General features: G+C 27.7%; 1 protein-coding gene across 2 annotated transcripts in view; it reads left to right on the forward strand.

Moving 5' to 3' along the window:
* Positions 1–19457, forward strand: part of LOC100205379 (PHD finger protein 3) — a 55080-nt gene that overhangs the window by 15611 nt on the left and 20012 nt on the right. For both annotated transcript variants that reach the window (XM_065796571.1, XM_065796572.1), the window contains exons 5-9: positions 359–480; positions 568–1007; positions 3315–3430; positions 3549–3627; positions 12505–12703. In XM_065796571.1, the coding sequence (XP_065652643.1) occupies positions 359–480; positions 568–1007; positions 3315–3430; positions 3549–3627; positions 12505–12703 (956 nt within the window). The remainder of the gene's footprint in view (positions 1–358; positions 481–567; positions 1008–3314; positions 3431–3548; positions 3628–12504; positions 12704–19457) is intronic.

The raw sequence follows: 19457 nt of genomic DNA on the forward strand, positions 1-19457 counted from the left end.
CCTTGACAAACAAGGTCGCTGCGCGGAGAAACAAGTTGAGCGCGATACCAGGGACATGGCGGGGATCGAAATCGGAATCTCTCGCTTTTGAAGCGAGCGCTCTATCTCTACACCACTTCGGCATATATATATATATATATATATATATATATATATATATATATATATATATATGTTTATTTATATTTATATGTATATAAAATTCATTAAGTAATATAACTAAATATAATGAATATTTTTGTTTATATATTTTTAAGTTTTTTATTAGCTTTTAATAAAATTATTTCCATCTTGATATTAAAAAAAATCTTTTAATAATGAACGAACAAAAAAATTGAAAAATTTAATCTTAATGAAGGTTTATGATTTGCTGTGATTTATGTGAGGATTGGTTCCATGGAGAATGTGTTGGAATTTCTATCAACAAAGGAAGGGAAATGGAAAAAACTGGTGAAGAATGGTGCTGTGATAAATGCAAATGTATTCTTTCAAATTATTACATTCTTTTAGGTAAAAAAAATTTTGTTCAAAGGTTTAAAAATTAGTTATGTATGTTGTTTTTTTTAGCCGTTTCTCAGCATGTTTTATCTTCTAAGTCACCATTAAATAGTCCTTTAAAAAAGGAAACATGTAGTAGTTTTTCAGAAGAAAGTTTACATGCTGGTAGCTCAATGTCAAATGAAAATTTATCAAGTAATGATTCTGAAAAATTATGCACAGATTTAAAAGATCTTACAGTTGTCACAGATCACGCAGAAAGCACTGATTTGGCAAAGTCAGATATTTCCAGAAGAACAGTTCTTGAAAAATTAAAAACGGATAGGGTTAAAGATACACTTGAGAAGATACGAGCTCGTAGAAGAGAATCTAGAAGCAATGATCTAATTAAGTTTGAGCAAGTACCTACTCAAAATGAGAACAGAGAGTTTAAAAGAAATTTATCTTTTGGAAGTGATCATTCTGATGACTCTAAACGAAAACAGGTAGAAGAGCAAATCAAAAATAAGGTATTTCCGTTTTTTTTTTAATTTAATAAAGTTCTATTCATTATGTTTATAAGATTGTAACTTTTTGAAGTGTTTTCTCAAGATTTTTGAGCATGGAAAATAAATAATTAGTGTTGGCCAATCTATATAACCAACTAAAACCAAAAGTTAGTGTCTTTTTTTGTGAGTGTTCTACGACCAGCTCTTGGGTCTTTAGTGATTGTTGTTCATATTATTTCACTTTGTCAATTTTTTTAATTTAAAGTACCTAATCAAAATGATGCAATTCTTTTTTTTTGTGTGTGTTATTTACATAGGATTAAAAAGCAGTTAAAAAAACTAAAAAAAACTCCATTTTTGAGCAAAACAAATCTTTTTATCATAAAATAAATTTATTATATTTAACTATTTGTGGTTTCTTAATGTTTCAAATAAAACCTTTTTCTTAAAATAATTACTATTAAAAACTTTTGTTCCAATTTTGAAGTTTTAATCATTTTTGTTGTTAAGTTAGAATTCTTTTAACATTTGTCGCTAGATTAAGTAGCAGCAAGCAACCACAATTTAAGATTGGGAAAGCAAAGAAAAGCAGTCAACAGATGACTTAAAAAACTTTAGTTGTATGAGTCAGAAAAATATGCTTAAGAGAATTCCAATCCACTCGTGTTCAAGGAAGCTGTTTTATCATTGAATCTCAGTGTTTATGGCTATTATACATTAATTTGCAGACTCCAATAGTCACATTCCTGACCAAGGCATATATTTATGTATCATTTCACCTTTTTTTCTTGAAATCAGGTTTGAATCTTCTGACTACTATTTTATGTGCATTCGCTTTGTGTTATATTCGTTAAGCACCATACTTTTTGTTCTATATTGTTCTCCTTCATAAGACTCCTAGCCAATATTGTTGTTATTGATGGCTTTAATATTTTTTACACAGAATAACTTGGTTCTAGTACTGCTGACCCTGCTGGGTCAAAAGCCTTAAATATTTTTTTTTTCTTAATATCTTAGGTAAATAACTATGTGACTAATTGTCCAGAAAATCCTGATCACTAATTTTATTCATTAATTTGGGTCTTGTGTTTGACTCATGCTATGACCTCACAAAACTTATATCTCTTAATTCTTCTATATGGGATTTACCCTTTCATTGCATTTCTTATTACTATCTTAAAGCAGACTAGGGTTTTCTGATTTTCTTTGTGATGGTTCTTGATCACTCTGACCTGCTGAACTATTGTTCAATCTGTCTCCTCACAATTAGCAGTCTTTAAATCTTTAATCAATACAAAATTTAATCCTTTTATTCTACTGCTAGCATGTTAATAGTTATAGCAGAAAGTTTCAGTTGTATATTAGAGGCAGTGGGTATGGCTCTTGACATATCAAAATCTTTCCATAAAGTCTGCCATGCTGGTCTTTTTTTAATTTATACTAGCCTTCTGTTGTTCCTCATCTATACTTAAGTTGCTTTATTTGCCAGTGGAGACTAAAATTCATATTTTTTTGCTTAGAACAGGCAACTGATCATTAACTCAAACATTGGTGTTTTTTGAGTCTCTTCTATCTTTATGTTTTCCTGACTCATACCAGTCTATTTTGTCTTCTGTCGAAACCTTTCATGATGTTTTAAATGATCTTAACTGTTTTTATTTAAAATATTTCGATGAACTTTAAAAGAAAGTTATAAAAACTTGATTTTTAATTTTTTAAGGTTATTTTCTTGTTTTTTTCTTTTTTGTCAGAATTGTTTGAAAGCGTTTAAGTTTTCAAAATAAATAATAGAAATAAATTTTAAAAGTTTAAAAAGATAATTTTAAACAATCATAAATGATACAAAATTCAACCTTGATTTATTTTTGAAGGTCAAAATAGCAATTTTTTAATTTGGTTGTTTTGCCCGGTTGTTATTTTCCATTCTGATTTGTATTTTTAAGTTGCATATAGGGAATTCATAATGTTAAGAGAGATATGTTGGTTCCTTTTTGTAGTGATGATTATAAAGTTTATTATAAATATCCATGATGCAAAAATGAAATAGCTGATTTTATTATGATGCAATTATACTTTCATAATGACATAATAATGTTGCAATCATGATTTCATAATGACATAATAATGTTGCAATCATAATTTTATAATTACATAATATAAAACTGTAAATTACAATATCTAGTAAAGAAAGTACTTATTAAAGAAATATGTATTATGATGCAATCATAGTTTTAATGATATAATAGATGTTATATCATAATGCGTTTACTTTTAGCTTAAAGTTTAAAATATTTAGTTGTTTATATTTATATATTTTTTACTTAAAAGGTCAAAATGACTCCAACTCCACAAAAATTGAAAAATCAAACATGTTGTATTCGTGAAGAATGTACACGCAGTGTTATGAAAGGTTCAATATATTGCAGCCGGGAATGCATTTATAAGTAATTTTTTTACTTTTTTTAAATTTTATATAAAAAAGCTTTGAATAAAAAATTGTTTAACCCTACTTTTAATTTATTGTTATTATCTGTATAAATGACTATAAATTTTTTTATTTAGGTATGCCAATGAATCAATTAAGTTTCTAGAAGAAGAAAAAATAAAGTCTGTTAATTCTCTGAAATCTCCAGACAAAATGGTACAAATATTTTTCTTTACTTTAAGTTTGTCACTAATTTTAGAGTTTGTGAGTTAGTCACCTTTAGTAGCTACCTACTTACTAAGTAAATACTTACATTATTTTAATTGTATTACTTTCATTAACATCTAGTAAATACTTACATTACTTTAATTATATGTCATTAACAATTACATTAGGTATGTAGGAAGTAATTTTGTATGGTGTCGTAATATTTAATTATAAGTAAAGTAACTGTATTACAGTACTTATACCTTACATGCTTACGACTGTGTCTGTTTCTTCATTTAATTTACCTACCTATTCCCTTTCTGTTTACTTACTAGATTTAACTGTGTTTTTTCTGTACCTGCCTAATTATACACTTTATCTGCTTATTTTATGCACCATTATTACATAATAATTTATAAAATACTGTACCAAGGACATGTACAATTAATAACAAATTATGAATTGTACATGCTCTTGGTACAGTATTTACAAATGTTTTATTTCCCACTTAATGATTGTTACCTAATTAGCAAAAAACTTACACACATTTTTATTAAGCCATAATTTTATATAAAAGAAATTTATTGACTTTGCAAATAATATTGCATATACCTTATTTTTCAAACCAAGTCTAGTTGTTAAAGTTAAAAATTTAAATATAAAGTAGTGTAAATAAAAAGGTGATATCTTTAATTATCCAACATTCATGTTTATTCATGCAAGCAGCTGATATGAAAAAAATTAATGTTAGACGTTGCTAAACTACATTCTGTGACCTGTTTACGTTATGCATTGAACTTTAATTTACTTTACATGTTGATAGGAATTAAAAATACAGTTGCGATCAACATGTGTCCTGAGAGTTACAAGTTAATATTAAAATTGTTATCAAAAAAATTAAAAATAAATAAGAAAACTAATATGAATAAAATTAGATCTGAGGTAGTAAAATCAATTTTTAAAATGTTTATGAATAAGGATTTAGTGAAACATTTTGTTCTAGTTTTATAGATCATTATGTAATTTTGTACCCATAAAGTAAAATGTTAGCAAAAAATTAGGTATGCAACTATAAAACTAAAAATGTAGTTGTTTTTTTATTTTTTATTTTACTTTCTGAATAAATAAGTTTAAGTGGCTAAGACCTTGAAAGCTGTTTAGAAGTGCCAAAGAGTATACATTTTGTTTTTCTTTTATTGAGGTTTGTTATAAGTTCATTGTATTCAAAGTAGAAGGAAATATTATTAAGTTATTTTTTTTAAGTAGATATTTCTGAATTATGTTAAAAATTATTTTAAGTTTATAAAAACAGCACTCGTGAGATTTCCTTTTTCAGCTTCTTTCCGGATACTGTCATTTAAAAGGTTTGAAGCCAACTGTGTTGAGCGACATAGTTAATATCCAAACTGTGGCTTGTAAAGTTATACAATTGGGATAAAGGGGCGATTGGGATTGTACTACTCTTTTCAAAGGACTTTAAAAAGAGATTGGTTGAACTGAGATTGGTTGGAAATTTCACTGATATTCAATGGATCCATATGGAACTCCGTCTCGTCAGATTTTCTTGGTTTTTTCGGAGTTTCGGAGTTTGAGAGAAATCGAGAAACTTCGAGGGAACTTCGACAAAGTTTTTAGAAAATATCAATTTTTACTCATAAAATAGTTAAATTATTATTTTATTTCTATGCTGCTTTTACAATAGTTCTTGTTGTTTTCAAAATGTAAGTGTTCTCCTTGTTCAATAACTACACTAATTTACATCGCAAAACAATTGGTAATGCACAGTGGGCCAGGTGGTGGTGGTGGAAAAAACCTCTAAAAAAGCGTATTCTATTCAAAACCATATAATAAAACACACTCGTACTTTTCCATTGTACTATTTCAAAAACTCTTTTGAGTATAATAATATCTTTTTAATAATAGTATTTTTTTAAATACACAAAAAATCAATTGCGATATAATAAAATGTAATGCATAATAAAATACCTTCTTTTTGTCAAAAAAGCAAGAGTACTTTAATATTTAAACAAAAATATAGTAAACAGTAACTTTTAAAATATTATGCATATGTGATATTAGGTAATATATTTTAACTATTCAATAGTTTACCTTTTCAAAAAAAGTTTTTAGTCAAGATCATTATTTATATTATATACAAAAACTGGTCTTAAAATAACAAGGTAAGTTTTAAACATATAATACTATTATTCTGTACAAGTAGTGTGGTATATCGTAAGTCCAATATCCGGCCCACTGTGCATTGTGGCAAAATTGTGTAATAAAATGTTATCTGTGATAACAAGTATTAATTATTAATGTTTAATTATACTTACCTATTAGAATAAATAACCTAAAATGTAATAACTTATCACAATTAAAATATAATTAAAAATAAATATCTGACGTCATAATCAAATTGATAATTTTTTTTTCATAGAGAAAAGTGGTTTCAGAAGTGTGGAATTACTTTGATAAAGTTGTGGTAAATGATAAGAAATAGGGAGGTTGCAAAAAATGTCATAAAGGAATCACTTGTCCAGAAAGCAGCACAAACGCCCTAATTGGACACCTCAAAAGTTGTGAGAAATTAGATTTAAAACCATCCAGTTCCAGACCATTTTTGACTAAGATGTCGTTAAACTATCTTCTTGCCAAGTTGACAGCTCTTGATGGATATTCGATTTGGTCCATAACTCAATCTGAAACACTAAGAATGCTTTTTGAAAATTATGGGCATAGTTTGCCCAAGTCAGCATCTACAATTGCATAAAAAATTAAGATATTTCATGCTGAAGCCAAATATTTAATGATCACTAAATTGGCTGCATTAAAAGCAAAAGGAGAAAAATTTGGACTAACAGGTAACGAATGATGTAGCAATAAAGGTAGAAGATACAAAAATTTAAATGTTCATCACAACAGAATGTATTGTTTAGGAATGGTGAGATTGCCATCTCCTAGTTCTGCCGAAACATTAAACATCTTGATAATGGAAAAATTAAAAGAATTTGGTATAGATAGTGAAGATATTGCAGGTAAAACTGTGGATGGCCATAGGTGGATGGTGAAGTTAGGTACCATATTCAAGTTTTCACATCAGATCTGCCAGAATTATTCAGTTCATTTGAGTGTTTGTGATTTGATATACGCTAAAAAAGATTGTCGTTAAATTGTTAACAAAGAAACTGAATTGGATATTGAAACAGAAACGGAAACTGATGGAGAGGCTAAGGAGAGTTTCTTATTGACTATTTGGAGAATGAAATTGAAAATGAAGAAAATATCGAAAAAAGTCTACAGAAACTTTGAATACTAGTTAAGTTTTTAAAATATTCATCGTTTCGATATGAATATGAATTTCTTAAAAGAAAAATAAACGAAATTAACGGATCTTTGCATGACAAAGGACTACTGCTCGACAACCGCACTAGATGGAACAGTGTTTTTTAGATGATTAAAAGATTTTTAGATCGCTTAGAAGCTGTAAAAAAAATACTCGAAGAACTAAACTGCTTAAACATGTTAGATGAAATTGACTTGGATTTCTTAAAATCACTGTCTGACTTATTGGAAGTAATTGCTGACGCTGCAGTTTGCTTGGAAAAACTAAATACAACAATTTTGGAGTGTGACATTGTTACGGAAACGTTAGTAAGAAAATTGAAGGTTGTAAAAACTGACATCAATTCTAATTTTGCAGAGGCGTTATTCTACAGATACCAAAATCGTAAAAACATGTTGTTATCATTGAGTCATTATTTGCACAATCCTGATTTTTTTAAAAATAAAAACCATACATTTTTTTACGTTTCCAAAAAAGATAATCAAGTTTATGCTGCAAAATTGTTTAATCAACTAATTGCAACAAAAGAATATAGTCTCCAACCAAAATCAGATGATTGCACTATAAGCAAACAAAGAGAACCATCACAATTGACATCTTTTTTTGCCAAAATTCAAGAAGTTCTAAATCAAAATTAATCAGCAGCTAAAAAGTTAAAAAAAGTCAAGACCTTCACCGATCAGTTAAAAGAATATGAAGTAACTGATGTGAATAAGAAGCAGTTTTGAAATTTGAACTAGCCATCCACAGAATTCAAGCAACTTCATCGGAAGCAGAAAGAGTTTTCTCCTTGTCTTCCAGATTTGTCACAAAGTTTCGTAGTTCGCTTTCTGATGAAATGATAGATGTTATGATCTTTTTAAAATATTATTTAAAGACATCTTCAGAAGTAAGACTTTTTATTTAATTTTTACTATAAGTACCCCAAGAAGTCTTTATTACAGAGCACCGTGAAAAGGCATTTAACTGAAAGTTCACGCCTTCTTCCTAATCGATGCCGGTTATAAAACCATTTATTAGATAAAACTTGTTTGTTAAAAAAATTGTGATAAAAAATATATTTAAGTATACTAAGAAATATAAAAATATAAATTTTTTAAAAATTTATTATAAATTATAAATCGAAATATATAAAATTAAAAAAAAAAAAAAATACAAGAACAATGTTTAATTATCAACTAGATAGTTTAATTTTATAATTTATAACAAAATATTATCGAAAGTCCGAGTTTTTTTTCGACTCCGATGGAGTTTTTTCTCGATTTCTCTTGACTCCGTTTTTTCTCAATTTTGGATCCAAACTTGTTCTTTCAGAATAAATGAAAATTTCTGAAGTTTTTCTACTGCAGTAGAAACTTTTCTTGTTCTCCATTTATGTTACAGTAGTTTTAATATTTATTGATTTAGATTAGATATTGATTTAGATAATAGATATTGATTTAGAAATATTTTCACTGATTTTTAAAGTTGCTCTGGTTGTGAACAATTTTCATTTATAGCATCTTAGCGGTATTTCCCTTTTGACCTTTTGGAACACGATTTCTTAGGCGTTTATATATATTTTTTTCTTTTTTGGATTTTTAATACTTTTTCAGAGCTTTGCCAAGATCTTACGTAAGCTTTTTTGGTTTGGTATTAAGCCAAGGACAGTTTTTTCCTTTTTAGTTTAGGGTGTAGCTACATGGTTTTTATGCAAATAATAATTAGTTTTCTATATTAATATCACTTGCATGTATAATAATATAAATTGATGATGTTTTGGTTTTGAAAATATATTTAATATTAGGCCTAAAGTTTGGTTTCCATATATTTAAAATGGTTGCTCAACAGTCATGCGACTATATGAATACATAAGTCGTAAAACAAATTTTATTTTGCAAGATTCTTTTATGGTTATTCCATAGGTCTCATTTGTCCATAGAGGTAGAAAAAATCTTTAGGACAAATGTTACACAACCATTAAATATATAGAAAATAGAATATTAAAAAAAGAAAAGATTTTCACATATTGTTATAAAATGGAACAATAAAAGGAATGATTACTAAAGAAATCTTTTAAATTTAAGAACAATCTTATAAAAATGTTTGGACAGTTGTAGAAAATTTGTTTGGTTTAATCAAGAACATGAATCAAAATACAAAAACTGAATATTTGGTATTCTGTATTCTGCTTATTCAGCAACTTTTTTTATTACTCGGTGTTTGACCAAATATTCAAACTATTTGGCTAAATACCAAATACTAGATTGTAACAAAAAAAAAAAAAAAAAAAAAGGCATAAAAAAAGATTACATACAATTTTTTTTGCTGTTTTTAATTATAAGGAATAATTAGCATATTTGATACATGAAACCTATAGATGGTAAGTTATGGTAAAAACTTTTTCATCGTTTGATAATAGCAAATGATTGTGTTTTTTCTCATAAATTAAATTTCTTTATTTTATTTCTTTTATGTCTTTTAATTATATTTCTTTTTCTCATTAATTATACTTCCAAAATCAAAAATTCATTATGTACACTGCCATCAGCAAATAATACGAAAATTTTAACAAGTTTTGTTAGGATATTTTGCATTTGCTGATTTCCACTTAATAAAGGTTTGCTGTCCAATTTAAGCAAACAGTTACGTGTAAAAACCAATTTCATTTGCAATTTGATTTTTTTTTAAAATCATCTGATGTGTGCGTATTTTCTGTAGGAATTGATTTGGTTGTTTCATTTACATCTCTGTGCTACTAGACACGGGTCATGGTTCATTGTTGTCAGCAAACCCTTCATTAAGAAAGATTAACATTTCACTAAAAAAGATTGTGATGCGTGTCAACATCTCCATCTTTTCAGGGCATATAATTTTTTACTTGTTGTGTTATAACTAATCCCAGAAAATTAGCAACCATATAATTATCATTTCCTAAGATTTAAGTTCTTTGTGCTATATCTGTAGCATCTTCTGAAATTATCTCAGAAATGCAAGATGGTATATCTTGAACTGGTTATTTTTGAAATCTTTTTGAATAGTTTGAAGAGTATGATACTTGAATACATTACTAGATTTAAAAAAATTTGATGCAACAGTAAACAATAAATAACATAATCATGCTGTGACATGAACTAGTCGTAAATGAAACAAAAATGCCCACAGTGAAGTTGACATATGTACTTCAACAAAGCAGGTCTAAACCCTCTAAATAACTAAGTGTCACTGAACATTTGGAGTCATTTTGACCTTTTAAGTTAAAAATAAGTACTTAGTAATCAAGTAGAATTAAAAAAAGAAAATTTAAGCAACAATAAAAATCTTCTAGTACGCATAAATCTAATACATCTAATAATTAACAAAAAATGTTTTGGTGAAATAATGTCTTTTTTGAATACAAAAAAAAATAGCAACCTTTGTAAGATCTCTATCGAATGAAAATTCAAAACTAAAAAATGAAATATTCAGCAAAATGAACAGTATTAATGCAACTCTAGGATTTAAAGCACCCAAAGAAATTAATATTACACATTTTTGTAAATCTATTTGTGCTACTATCAAGACATTACTTTCTACTCAACAATCAAGAGATTACCTCTTGTGCAACAGTCAAAAGGTTACCTCCCATGGAGTAAACAGCAAGTCTAATCTAATCCCAAGTTGTTTTTACAAATTCAATATTCAAGGTTATAAAAATAAAGATCTCTAAAATTCAATATCAAAACTTTAATGTATTTTTGGATAATTTACACATATGGGTGTTTTTAGCATTTACGCATCTTAAAAACAATGATAAAATGGTTAAACAACCTCAATGTTTTTGTTACTTTTAAAATTTGTTCATAGATATAATAAAAATTAGTTTTAGCATGTTCTAATTTTTTTCTTTTTAGTTAGGTGTAAAATAAATTACATTTTAAATTTTACAGCTAACATACATTTATTATAGCATATCTTTGTTATACATTATTATAAATTTTTTAAAAATAAAAAAAAAATTTAGAATTTGCTGAAATCTATTTTGAAATTTTTCCTTACATGAAAATCATGACTATCAAAAAAATTGAAATTTTAACATTTCAAATTTTTGAAATTACAATCATTAAATAACCATAAATCATTAAATATTCATTTATATAAAAGAATATTTAGCTGCTCTGGAACAGATCTTATTTTCTGATATATTATTGTTGAAAGACATTTAAAAAATTTAAACATTTTGTTATGCATAATTTTCAACTATTTTTTTAATACATTAATAATACTAACAAAATATTAATAATACAAAATATCGTTTTAACGTTATTTGGTGTCTAAGTATTTTCTATTTAGCTTCCTTAACTAGGAAGCGGAGTATGCATATATGTCATAAAAAGTTAAAGATTTATTAATGTATCTGATAAAATGCTAAATGAAAATGTTTTAAAATATAAATCAGCTAAAAATTAAAATTTAATTGTTGCGCTTTAAATGTTAAAATAAAAGTTATTATTATATTTATTTTATATATGAGATTTATGCATATATAAACTAAAATTAACTTATTAAATAGAAATGGTAAAACTGAATTAAGCTATTATTCAATATCAAATAAAAAAACTTTTTAGCAAGTTTTTTTTAATTTGATATTGAATAATAGCTTAACTCAATTTTTATTAAGAAAACTGATAACAATTTACCATTCTTTAAAATTGGGACAAACAGAATATGCGATGATCCAATATTTCACCAAACAGGTAGTGGTGTAGTGGTAGAGCGCTCGCTTCATAAGCGAGAGGTTCCGAGTTCAATCCCCACCACGTCCCTGGTAGTACCGCGCTCAACTTGTTTCTCCGCGCAGCGGCCTTGTTCGTCAAGGTTCGTGTTTCGAAGTTATAGAGTTGAGAGAGGGTTATGACCACAATTAAGTAGCCTCTTCATTTGTAGTGGCCTTCTGGGCCTTAGGGAGGTGAAATAACAAAAAAAACAACAAAAAAAACAAAACAGAATTTTGGTAAAATATGTAAAATAATGGTAAAATAATAAGTAGATGGAGTTAACACCTTTAAAGAGTTATGTGGATGCATTTTCACTTCCTTTATCACTTATTTTTAATAATCATATGATAGTGGAATAATGCAACCAATGTGGTTAAATGCAAGTATAATGTTCTTAGTTAAAAATGATGATAATTCAAATCCAGGAGGCTACCGACCAGAAATTTCAAAAAATAGCACTTCTAAAATAATAGAAACAGCTGATTTTATCACATATATTGCAGAAGTTGTTTTGCATCAGTTAAACAGAATCCAACTTTTAGCATTGTTACATTTGATTGTATTCAAGTTTAAGTTTGATTTGTTTTTGTCAAATTAAAAATTAAAAACAAATTAAAAAATTTTAGAAAAAAATCAACAGTATAACTAAAAACAACTGTCTTTTTAATTTGTGGAGAAATACAGTAACCGTAGAAACAAATGTTATTAACTTTTGTGAAAAAATTATTACTTTATTTTTTATAATTTTTTCTTAAAAATATTATATTTACAAAATAATGATTAAAAAAAACTTAACTGAATTGTTAGATGAGAAGCTCACCACGTGGCATTACTGTCATCAGTCCTGCAACTTCATCAACAGATCGTGTAACTGAAAGTACACATGAAAGGATTGCAGTCTTTGAAAAATCCACTGGTAAGGTTGTTGCAGGTGTAATGGCACCTACTAAAAAGTATTTGTTTGCATGGCTTGAAGAACATCCAACATATGAAATATTAAAGCCTGGTATTGATTTTTAATAATTTTATAAATGTATTTTAACTGTTTTTTTAAATTGTAAATATGGTTAAACTTTTATATATTTGAAATAAGTTTATCTTATAACGATTCTTTATCAATGTCTTAATGTCTGTGTATAAAAGAAAAAATGCTAGGTGCATCTTCTCCAGATCTTCTTTAGGACTACAATTTTTTTTTCTTAAATTTTAATTTTTTCTACTTCTGCCTCTACCTTTTCCTGAAACATAATTTACATTATATATATATCAAACCTTCCCGGAAAGTGTGTGCGATCGCACGCCTTGTATGTCCACGCCTAAAGTAATTTTTTTAAACTTGACCACGTTTTAATATAATAAACATTTTAAGAATTCACGACAATAAAAAGCTATAAGAAGCTAGAGAATAAATCAGCAATACTCGAAGAAAAGAAATGAAGACTATACAAAATCAGCAATACTCGAAGAAAAGAAATGAAGACTATACAAAATCAGCAATACTCGAAGAAAAGAAATGAAGACTATACAAAATCAGCAATACTCGAAGAAAAGAAATGAAGACTATACAAAATCAGCAATACTCGAAGAAAAAAAATGAAGACTATACAAAATCAGCAATACTCGAAGAAAAGAAATGAAGACTATACAAAATCAGCAATACTCGAAGAAAAGAAATGAAGACTATACAAAATCAGCAATACTCGAAGAAAAGAAATGAAGACTATACAAAATAGAAAATCTAAATAAAATAAGCTAAAAAAATTTATTAATAAAAAGAAAATTGTTGTCAAAAAATAATATACCTAAATATTTACTGTTTTTGTTTTCTTATTTTTAGAGCATTTGTTATTTTCCACTACCAAAATTGATACAAGTTGAGGAAAAAAGTAGATAAGAATATAACAAAAATAAAAATATTTTTTGATATACTTTTTTTGCGCAACTTTTTTCAGTCAGTATATAAAGGAAATACTTTATAAATTGCACTAGAAACATGGACAGTTTTTAAATTTGTTTTTCAAATGTCTTTGCTAAACTTTACTGTTTTTATCAATGCACAGGAAAACTAATTACTATTTATTTGTGAAAATTTTTTTTTTTTTTTAACAAGTTTTTCATTTAAAAAAATGAAACGATGCTGCAAAATTTTGTGGGTTAGTGCATTGTTAATTTACTGAACTTTCTTAACAAAATTTTTAGGAGACTAAAACTTTTAAGTTGTTAAATACATTTTATTAAAGAGAGCGTTATGTTCATTATCTCTTGTAATTTGTATTAACATTGGAAATTGGGCAATATATAAGAAACAATTTCATACATGTATCAAATGCGGTAAATATTTATTAAACATTAATTAAAGAAACTATGTTATTCTTTTATTTAACTTATTTTTTCATTTACAAAATTTATTAATCAAGTTATATTTTTTACAAATAAATAATTTATTTTCCTATTATTAATGATTTTCCTATTATTATTGTCTTATTTTCCTATTAGTATTGAGAAAAAACCTCAATTATTGCAAAAACTTTTTTAAAAGCAAAAAGATGTAAAAATGAATAAACGTATATAAACAAATAAACGTGATAAACAAATAAACGCAAAAAAAAAAAATAATAATTTCTTATAATTCTAGCAAATTAGTTTCTTAATTATATGGACTGATAAAAATTAAGAATAAATAAATATCAAAACTTTCAATTATTGTTAAATCGTTATAAAAGATGTTTTTTTCAACAACCACTCTAAAAAAAGAATAAAAAAGTTGTATAAAAATTTTATTAAAAAATTTTATTGAAAAATTTTTTTTAATTAATAAATTTTCTAGTTTATTTAATTAAACTTGATATTTCGTTACAATTTTGTTTCCTTATTTAAGAAATGTTTTTTTTTTTCTTAGTAAATAAGTTAGTTTATTTTTTAGCCACAAATTATTGAAACGCTTTATAAGTTAATAGATGTGAAGTGCCGTGGTCAGTTAGTCTAAAAAAATTACTTTAAATGTGGACAAACAAGTCATGCGACCGCATGCGCTTTCCGGGAAGGCTTTATATATATATATATATATATATATATATATATATATATATATATATATATATATATATATATATATATATATATATATATATATATATATATATACATATATATATATATATATATATATATATATATATCTATATATATATATATATATATATATATATATATATATATATATATATATATATATATATATATATATATATATATATATATATATATACATATATATATATATATATATATATATATATATATATATATATATATATATATATATATATATATATATATATATATATATATATATATATATATATATATTAGGGATATGACTTTTTAATTTTTTTTCAAATAAAATGTTTCCTGTATCATAAATCGATGAACTTTTACCTAAAATCATGAAAAAAGGCCCAAATAGCTTTCTGCAACAAAAAAAGGTCACCCCCAAAATAAAAATTTGATTTACCATTTTTATACATTCATTTTTGACCGATGTTTTAATCTTAAGCTTAATTCTCAGCTTAATTCTATTTATTTCATTATTTTGTTATGAATTTATAAATATAACGCCACACGTTACCATGGCAACGAAACGGCCGTGTGCCGGCAAATACTTGGAATTGTTATGTGATGACGTCATTGTGTTACCACGGTGATATAGACGACTGTAACAGACTGTAGAAGATTTTAGAACTTAGTAGAACATTCTGGAAGCTCTAAATAATTATATAAGCGAGCTGCTGTCAGAGCTCAGTGTTGATAATGTGAATAGTTCTATGAAGTACTCTGCGTGTAACTGAGCTAATAAGGAACTACTGTAGCGAACTAAAGACGCTGTAAGTGTACGAAGTATAAGTAGTTGTAGCATTATCGTTAGGATACGGACTGGATTATCGAACTGTTATCAACATTGACTGGATTATCGAACTATAATTGGATTACTATACAGTTAAAGTATTTTATTAATTAAACGACTTTATTAAATGGATATTTACGCTCAGCTATCCGTAAAGTCGTAACAATATTATATGATGTCTCACAAGAAAAGTCATACCACAGTAACAAAGAACAAGAAGACTTGGACTAAAAATTTGGTGAGATTTCAAGAGTCACACAGAAGAAGAGGAAGCGTGGCTGTAGAAGAACATTCACTCGATGAAAAATCCAGAATACCACTTCAATTGCAGATCGTAGGAAGATACCAGTTTCTCGGAGCATATGTTAAAGGAAGAAAAGAACGAATAGACCAAATTTCTAAGGAAATTACAAAATTGTGGGACAATAAACTGAATTTTCCACGTGTGTCTGATCAAGTGATAAGAGCAAAGCTTATGAAGGTGCTGAAGGTCTATGATGAATGTGTCAAGCGTGGAAAATATGATGTTCTCAATGCATTATTTGACATCACGAAAGTGAATGGCCAGTGGTTATCCTCGGAAGATAAACGTCTATACCACCTACAAAAAGAAAGTAAAGGACAGGTGGGGTACTCAACAGGACAAGTGGCAAGTAAAGAAACCATTCACCCTTCCAAGAGAAGGAAAGTCCAGTCTGGAACAGCAATACCTTCCACATCACAAGTCCTGTCTACCACAGACAGTGGTACTGAATCTGAAAACTGCAAAAGTAAGAGTGAAGATGATGAAGACGACGACGGTGATAAAGACGATGATGAGGACACTCAGAAAAAAACTAGAAAGCACTACAAAAGTAAATTTGCTGTAAGTATGGTTACATCAAGTGGAGTTTCCACAAAGAAAGCTGCTAAAATATGCAATGTATTATCACAACAAGGTATTGATATTCCAACTCCAAGTCAATCAGCAATTTACAAGTCCATATTCAAAGAGGCAGGTAAATTAAAAAAAGAAATGATACAACAACTTAAAATGGAACAGTGGTCCTTACACTTTGACGGCAAACGAATAGATGATAAGGAATATCAGGTAGTTGTACTTCAGAATGAAAGAACTGACGTGAAACTTGATGCACTGCGTTTAAAAGATGGCAAAGCTGAAACTGTTGCTGAAAAAATTGCCAAACTTATTGATGAATACAATTTGTGGAATTCAATTAAGATGATCATTACTGATACAACAAACGTCAATACTGGGAAGAGAAATGGAGTTGTTGTGAAGTTGCAACGTATGTTTAAATTAAAGGGTGTCACAATACCACAATTTATCGGTTGTCAGCATCACGTACTAGACAGGATTCTCCGTCTGGTGATGGACGAAGAACTTGGGGGTGATACCAAATCTCCAAACATTGAATACCCATTTGTGTCTGAACTGTTGAATAAGTATGATGAACTGAAGGATAAGTTTGTGAATGGAACTGTAGAAATTCTTGATAAATCAGGGTGGAGAGACGATATGAAGTTTTTGTACCATTTAACAAGAGTGTTTAGGTTCTATGAAGAACAAAGAAACTTCCCTCTGATTCACTTTCAGAACATTCCTAATATGAGCAATGCCAGATGGAACTCAAGAGCCATTCTCGCCATTCTGGCGTTCATTCTTATGCCTGAAGCGAGAAAGAATTTGGAGAAGGTTTGCAGGTTCATTTCATATGAGTGGGCAGAACATTGGTTTAGTAGTCAAAAGTACAATGACAATGACTTCAAGAATTTATCTGATGTATTGAAGCCTTACAAAAAGGCATTGCAGTCATTCAAAAATCACTGGAAGAAAGAGCCATCCGTCATCGACATACCACGAAGTAATCAGATAGCTGAACGTGCAATCAAGGTGATGCAAGACCTGTATGCTTCCTGCAGAAAGAAAGACAAACTGCAACTTCGATTCATTCTAAGTAATAAGCGCTAGACTCTTTATGAGACGTGAGCATCATGTGACCCATGTACTAAACACAGTAGGCCTATAGACACAGACAGTTATGTATATTGTTGTACTAGACGCTTTGATACTGTTAATTTTGTAATACTTGTATAATTATATATCACATAATGTTTTTTGTTATATCACAGTACATGTTGCATAAATAAATAAAATAACAACAGGAGTATGACTCTTACAACATCTTCAGCCTTTAATATTCATTTACTGTACAAAAGTGTACCTATTGAAAATTCGATTTTTTGGTTTTGGGGTGACCTTTTTTCAAAATATGTCAAAATGAAACATCTATTCGTTCTTTTTACATAAAAGTTCATTGAATTACGATACAGGCCTAGTAGGTTGCAAAAAAGTCATATCCCTAATATATATATATATACATATATATATATATATATATATATATATATATATATATATATATATATATATATATATATATATATATATATATATATATATATATATATATATATATATATATATGGAGAATGGAGATTACTCATAGACTTATCTGAGCTATTCTTAAAAGCTGTATTACTGCACAATGGAAACCATCTTTCTTCTGTTCCTATTGGCCATACAGTTCACATGAAAGAGACTTGTATAAGCATGAAAGTTCTCCTCAACTCAATTAATTACAATGAACACAAATGGAAAATTTGTGGTGATCTAAAAGTCATTGCTATACTTTTAGGAATGCAATTAGGGTATACTAAATACTGCTGCTTTTTGTGTATGCCAGACAGTAGAGACAGAAGATCACATTATATAAAAGAAGACTGCCCTGCAAGAAATCTCAACACAGATGAAAAAAATGTTATTGCTGAACCATTCGTTGATCCAAAAGATGTTCTTCCGCCATTACATATTAAGTTGGGTTTAATGAAAAACTTTGTCAAAGGTATGAACAAAGAAGGACAGGCTTTTAGGTATTTAAGAAATAAATTTCCAACGATAATTGATGCAAAAGTTAAAAAGGGTATTTTTGTTAGGCCACAAATACGTCAACTTATGAAGGATCCTGTATTTGATGAAGTTTTAAAGGGGCAAGGAAAGGGAACTTGGGTAGCTCTTAAGAGAGTGATTTGTGGAAATGTTGATATATTATCATAATATTCTTAATCATCTTTATACCTATTAGCTTGATGATCATGATTTCTTTGTTTAAAACTGTTAGAATATATCTGTAATAAAAAAAAAATCAAATGTACTTTAAATATTAATAGAATATGTAAATTATATGTCATTGCTCTGTTGCAAAGATGTTATTGATGAGCTCAAAAATAGTAAGAATAATGGTTCTAATGATATATAATTCATTCCTCACAATTGTATATTATATTTTAGCTTTTTTTTTCTAACCTTATAAATTAATCTAAACTTTGATTTGAAATTCAAAATGTTAGTTACGCTTCTTATTAATCTTGTTTTATAAACATTGTTTTCTATAATTTTATTAAAAGTTACTAAAGAACATGTAATAAAGCTTTATTATTATTTTTTTTAAATAATTCACCTCCCCAAAGCCGAGAAGGCCACTACAGATGAGGAGGCTTCTTGTGGTTATCAGCCTCTCTCAACTCTATAACTCCGAAACACGAACCTTGACGAACAAGGCCGCTGCGCGGAGAAACAAGTTGAGCGCGGTACTACCAGGGACGTGGTGGGAATCGAACTCCGAACCTCTCGCATAGGAAGCGAGCGCTCTACCACTACACCACTACCGCATGATTTACTACCATTTAATTAAGGTATAACACTAGTACTCTATAGAAATGTATTTTGATGTTCTTAGTGTCACAATATTTTGTTGGTTTCCTTTTTTACTCATAGTTTTGCTAAAACTATGAG

The sequence above is a fragment of the Hydra vulgaris genome, chromosome 04, assembly GCF_038396675.1.
Source record: "Hydra vulgaris chromosome 04, alternate assembly HydraT2T_AEP".
NCBI lineage: Eukaryota > Metazoa > Cnidaria > Hydrozoa > Anthoathecata > Hydridae > Hydra > Hydra vulgaris.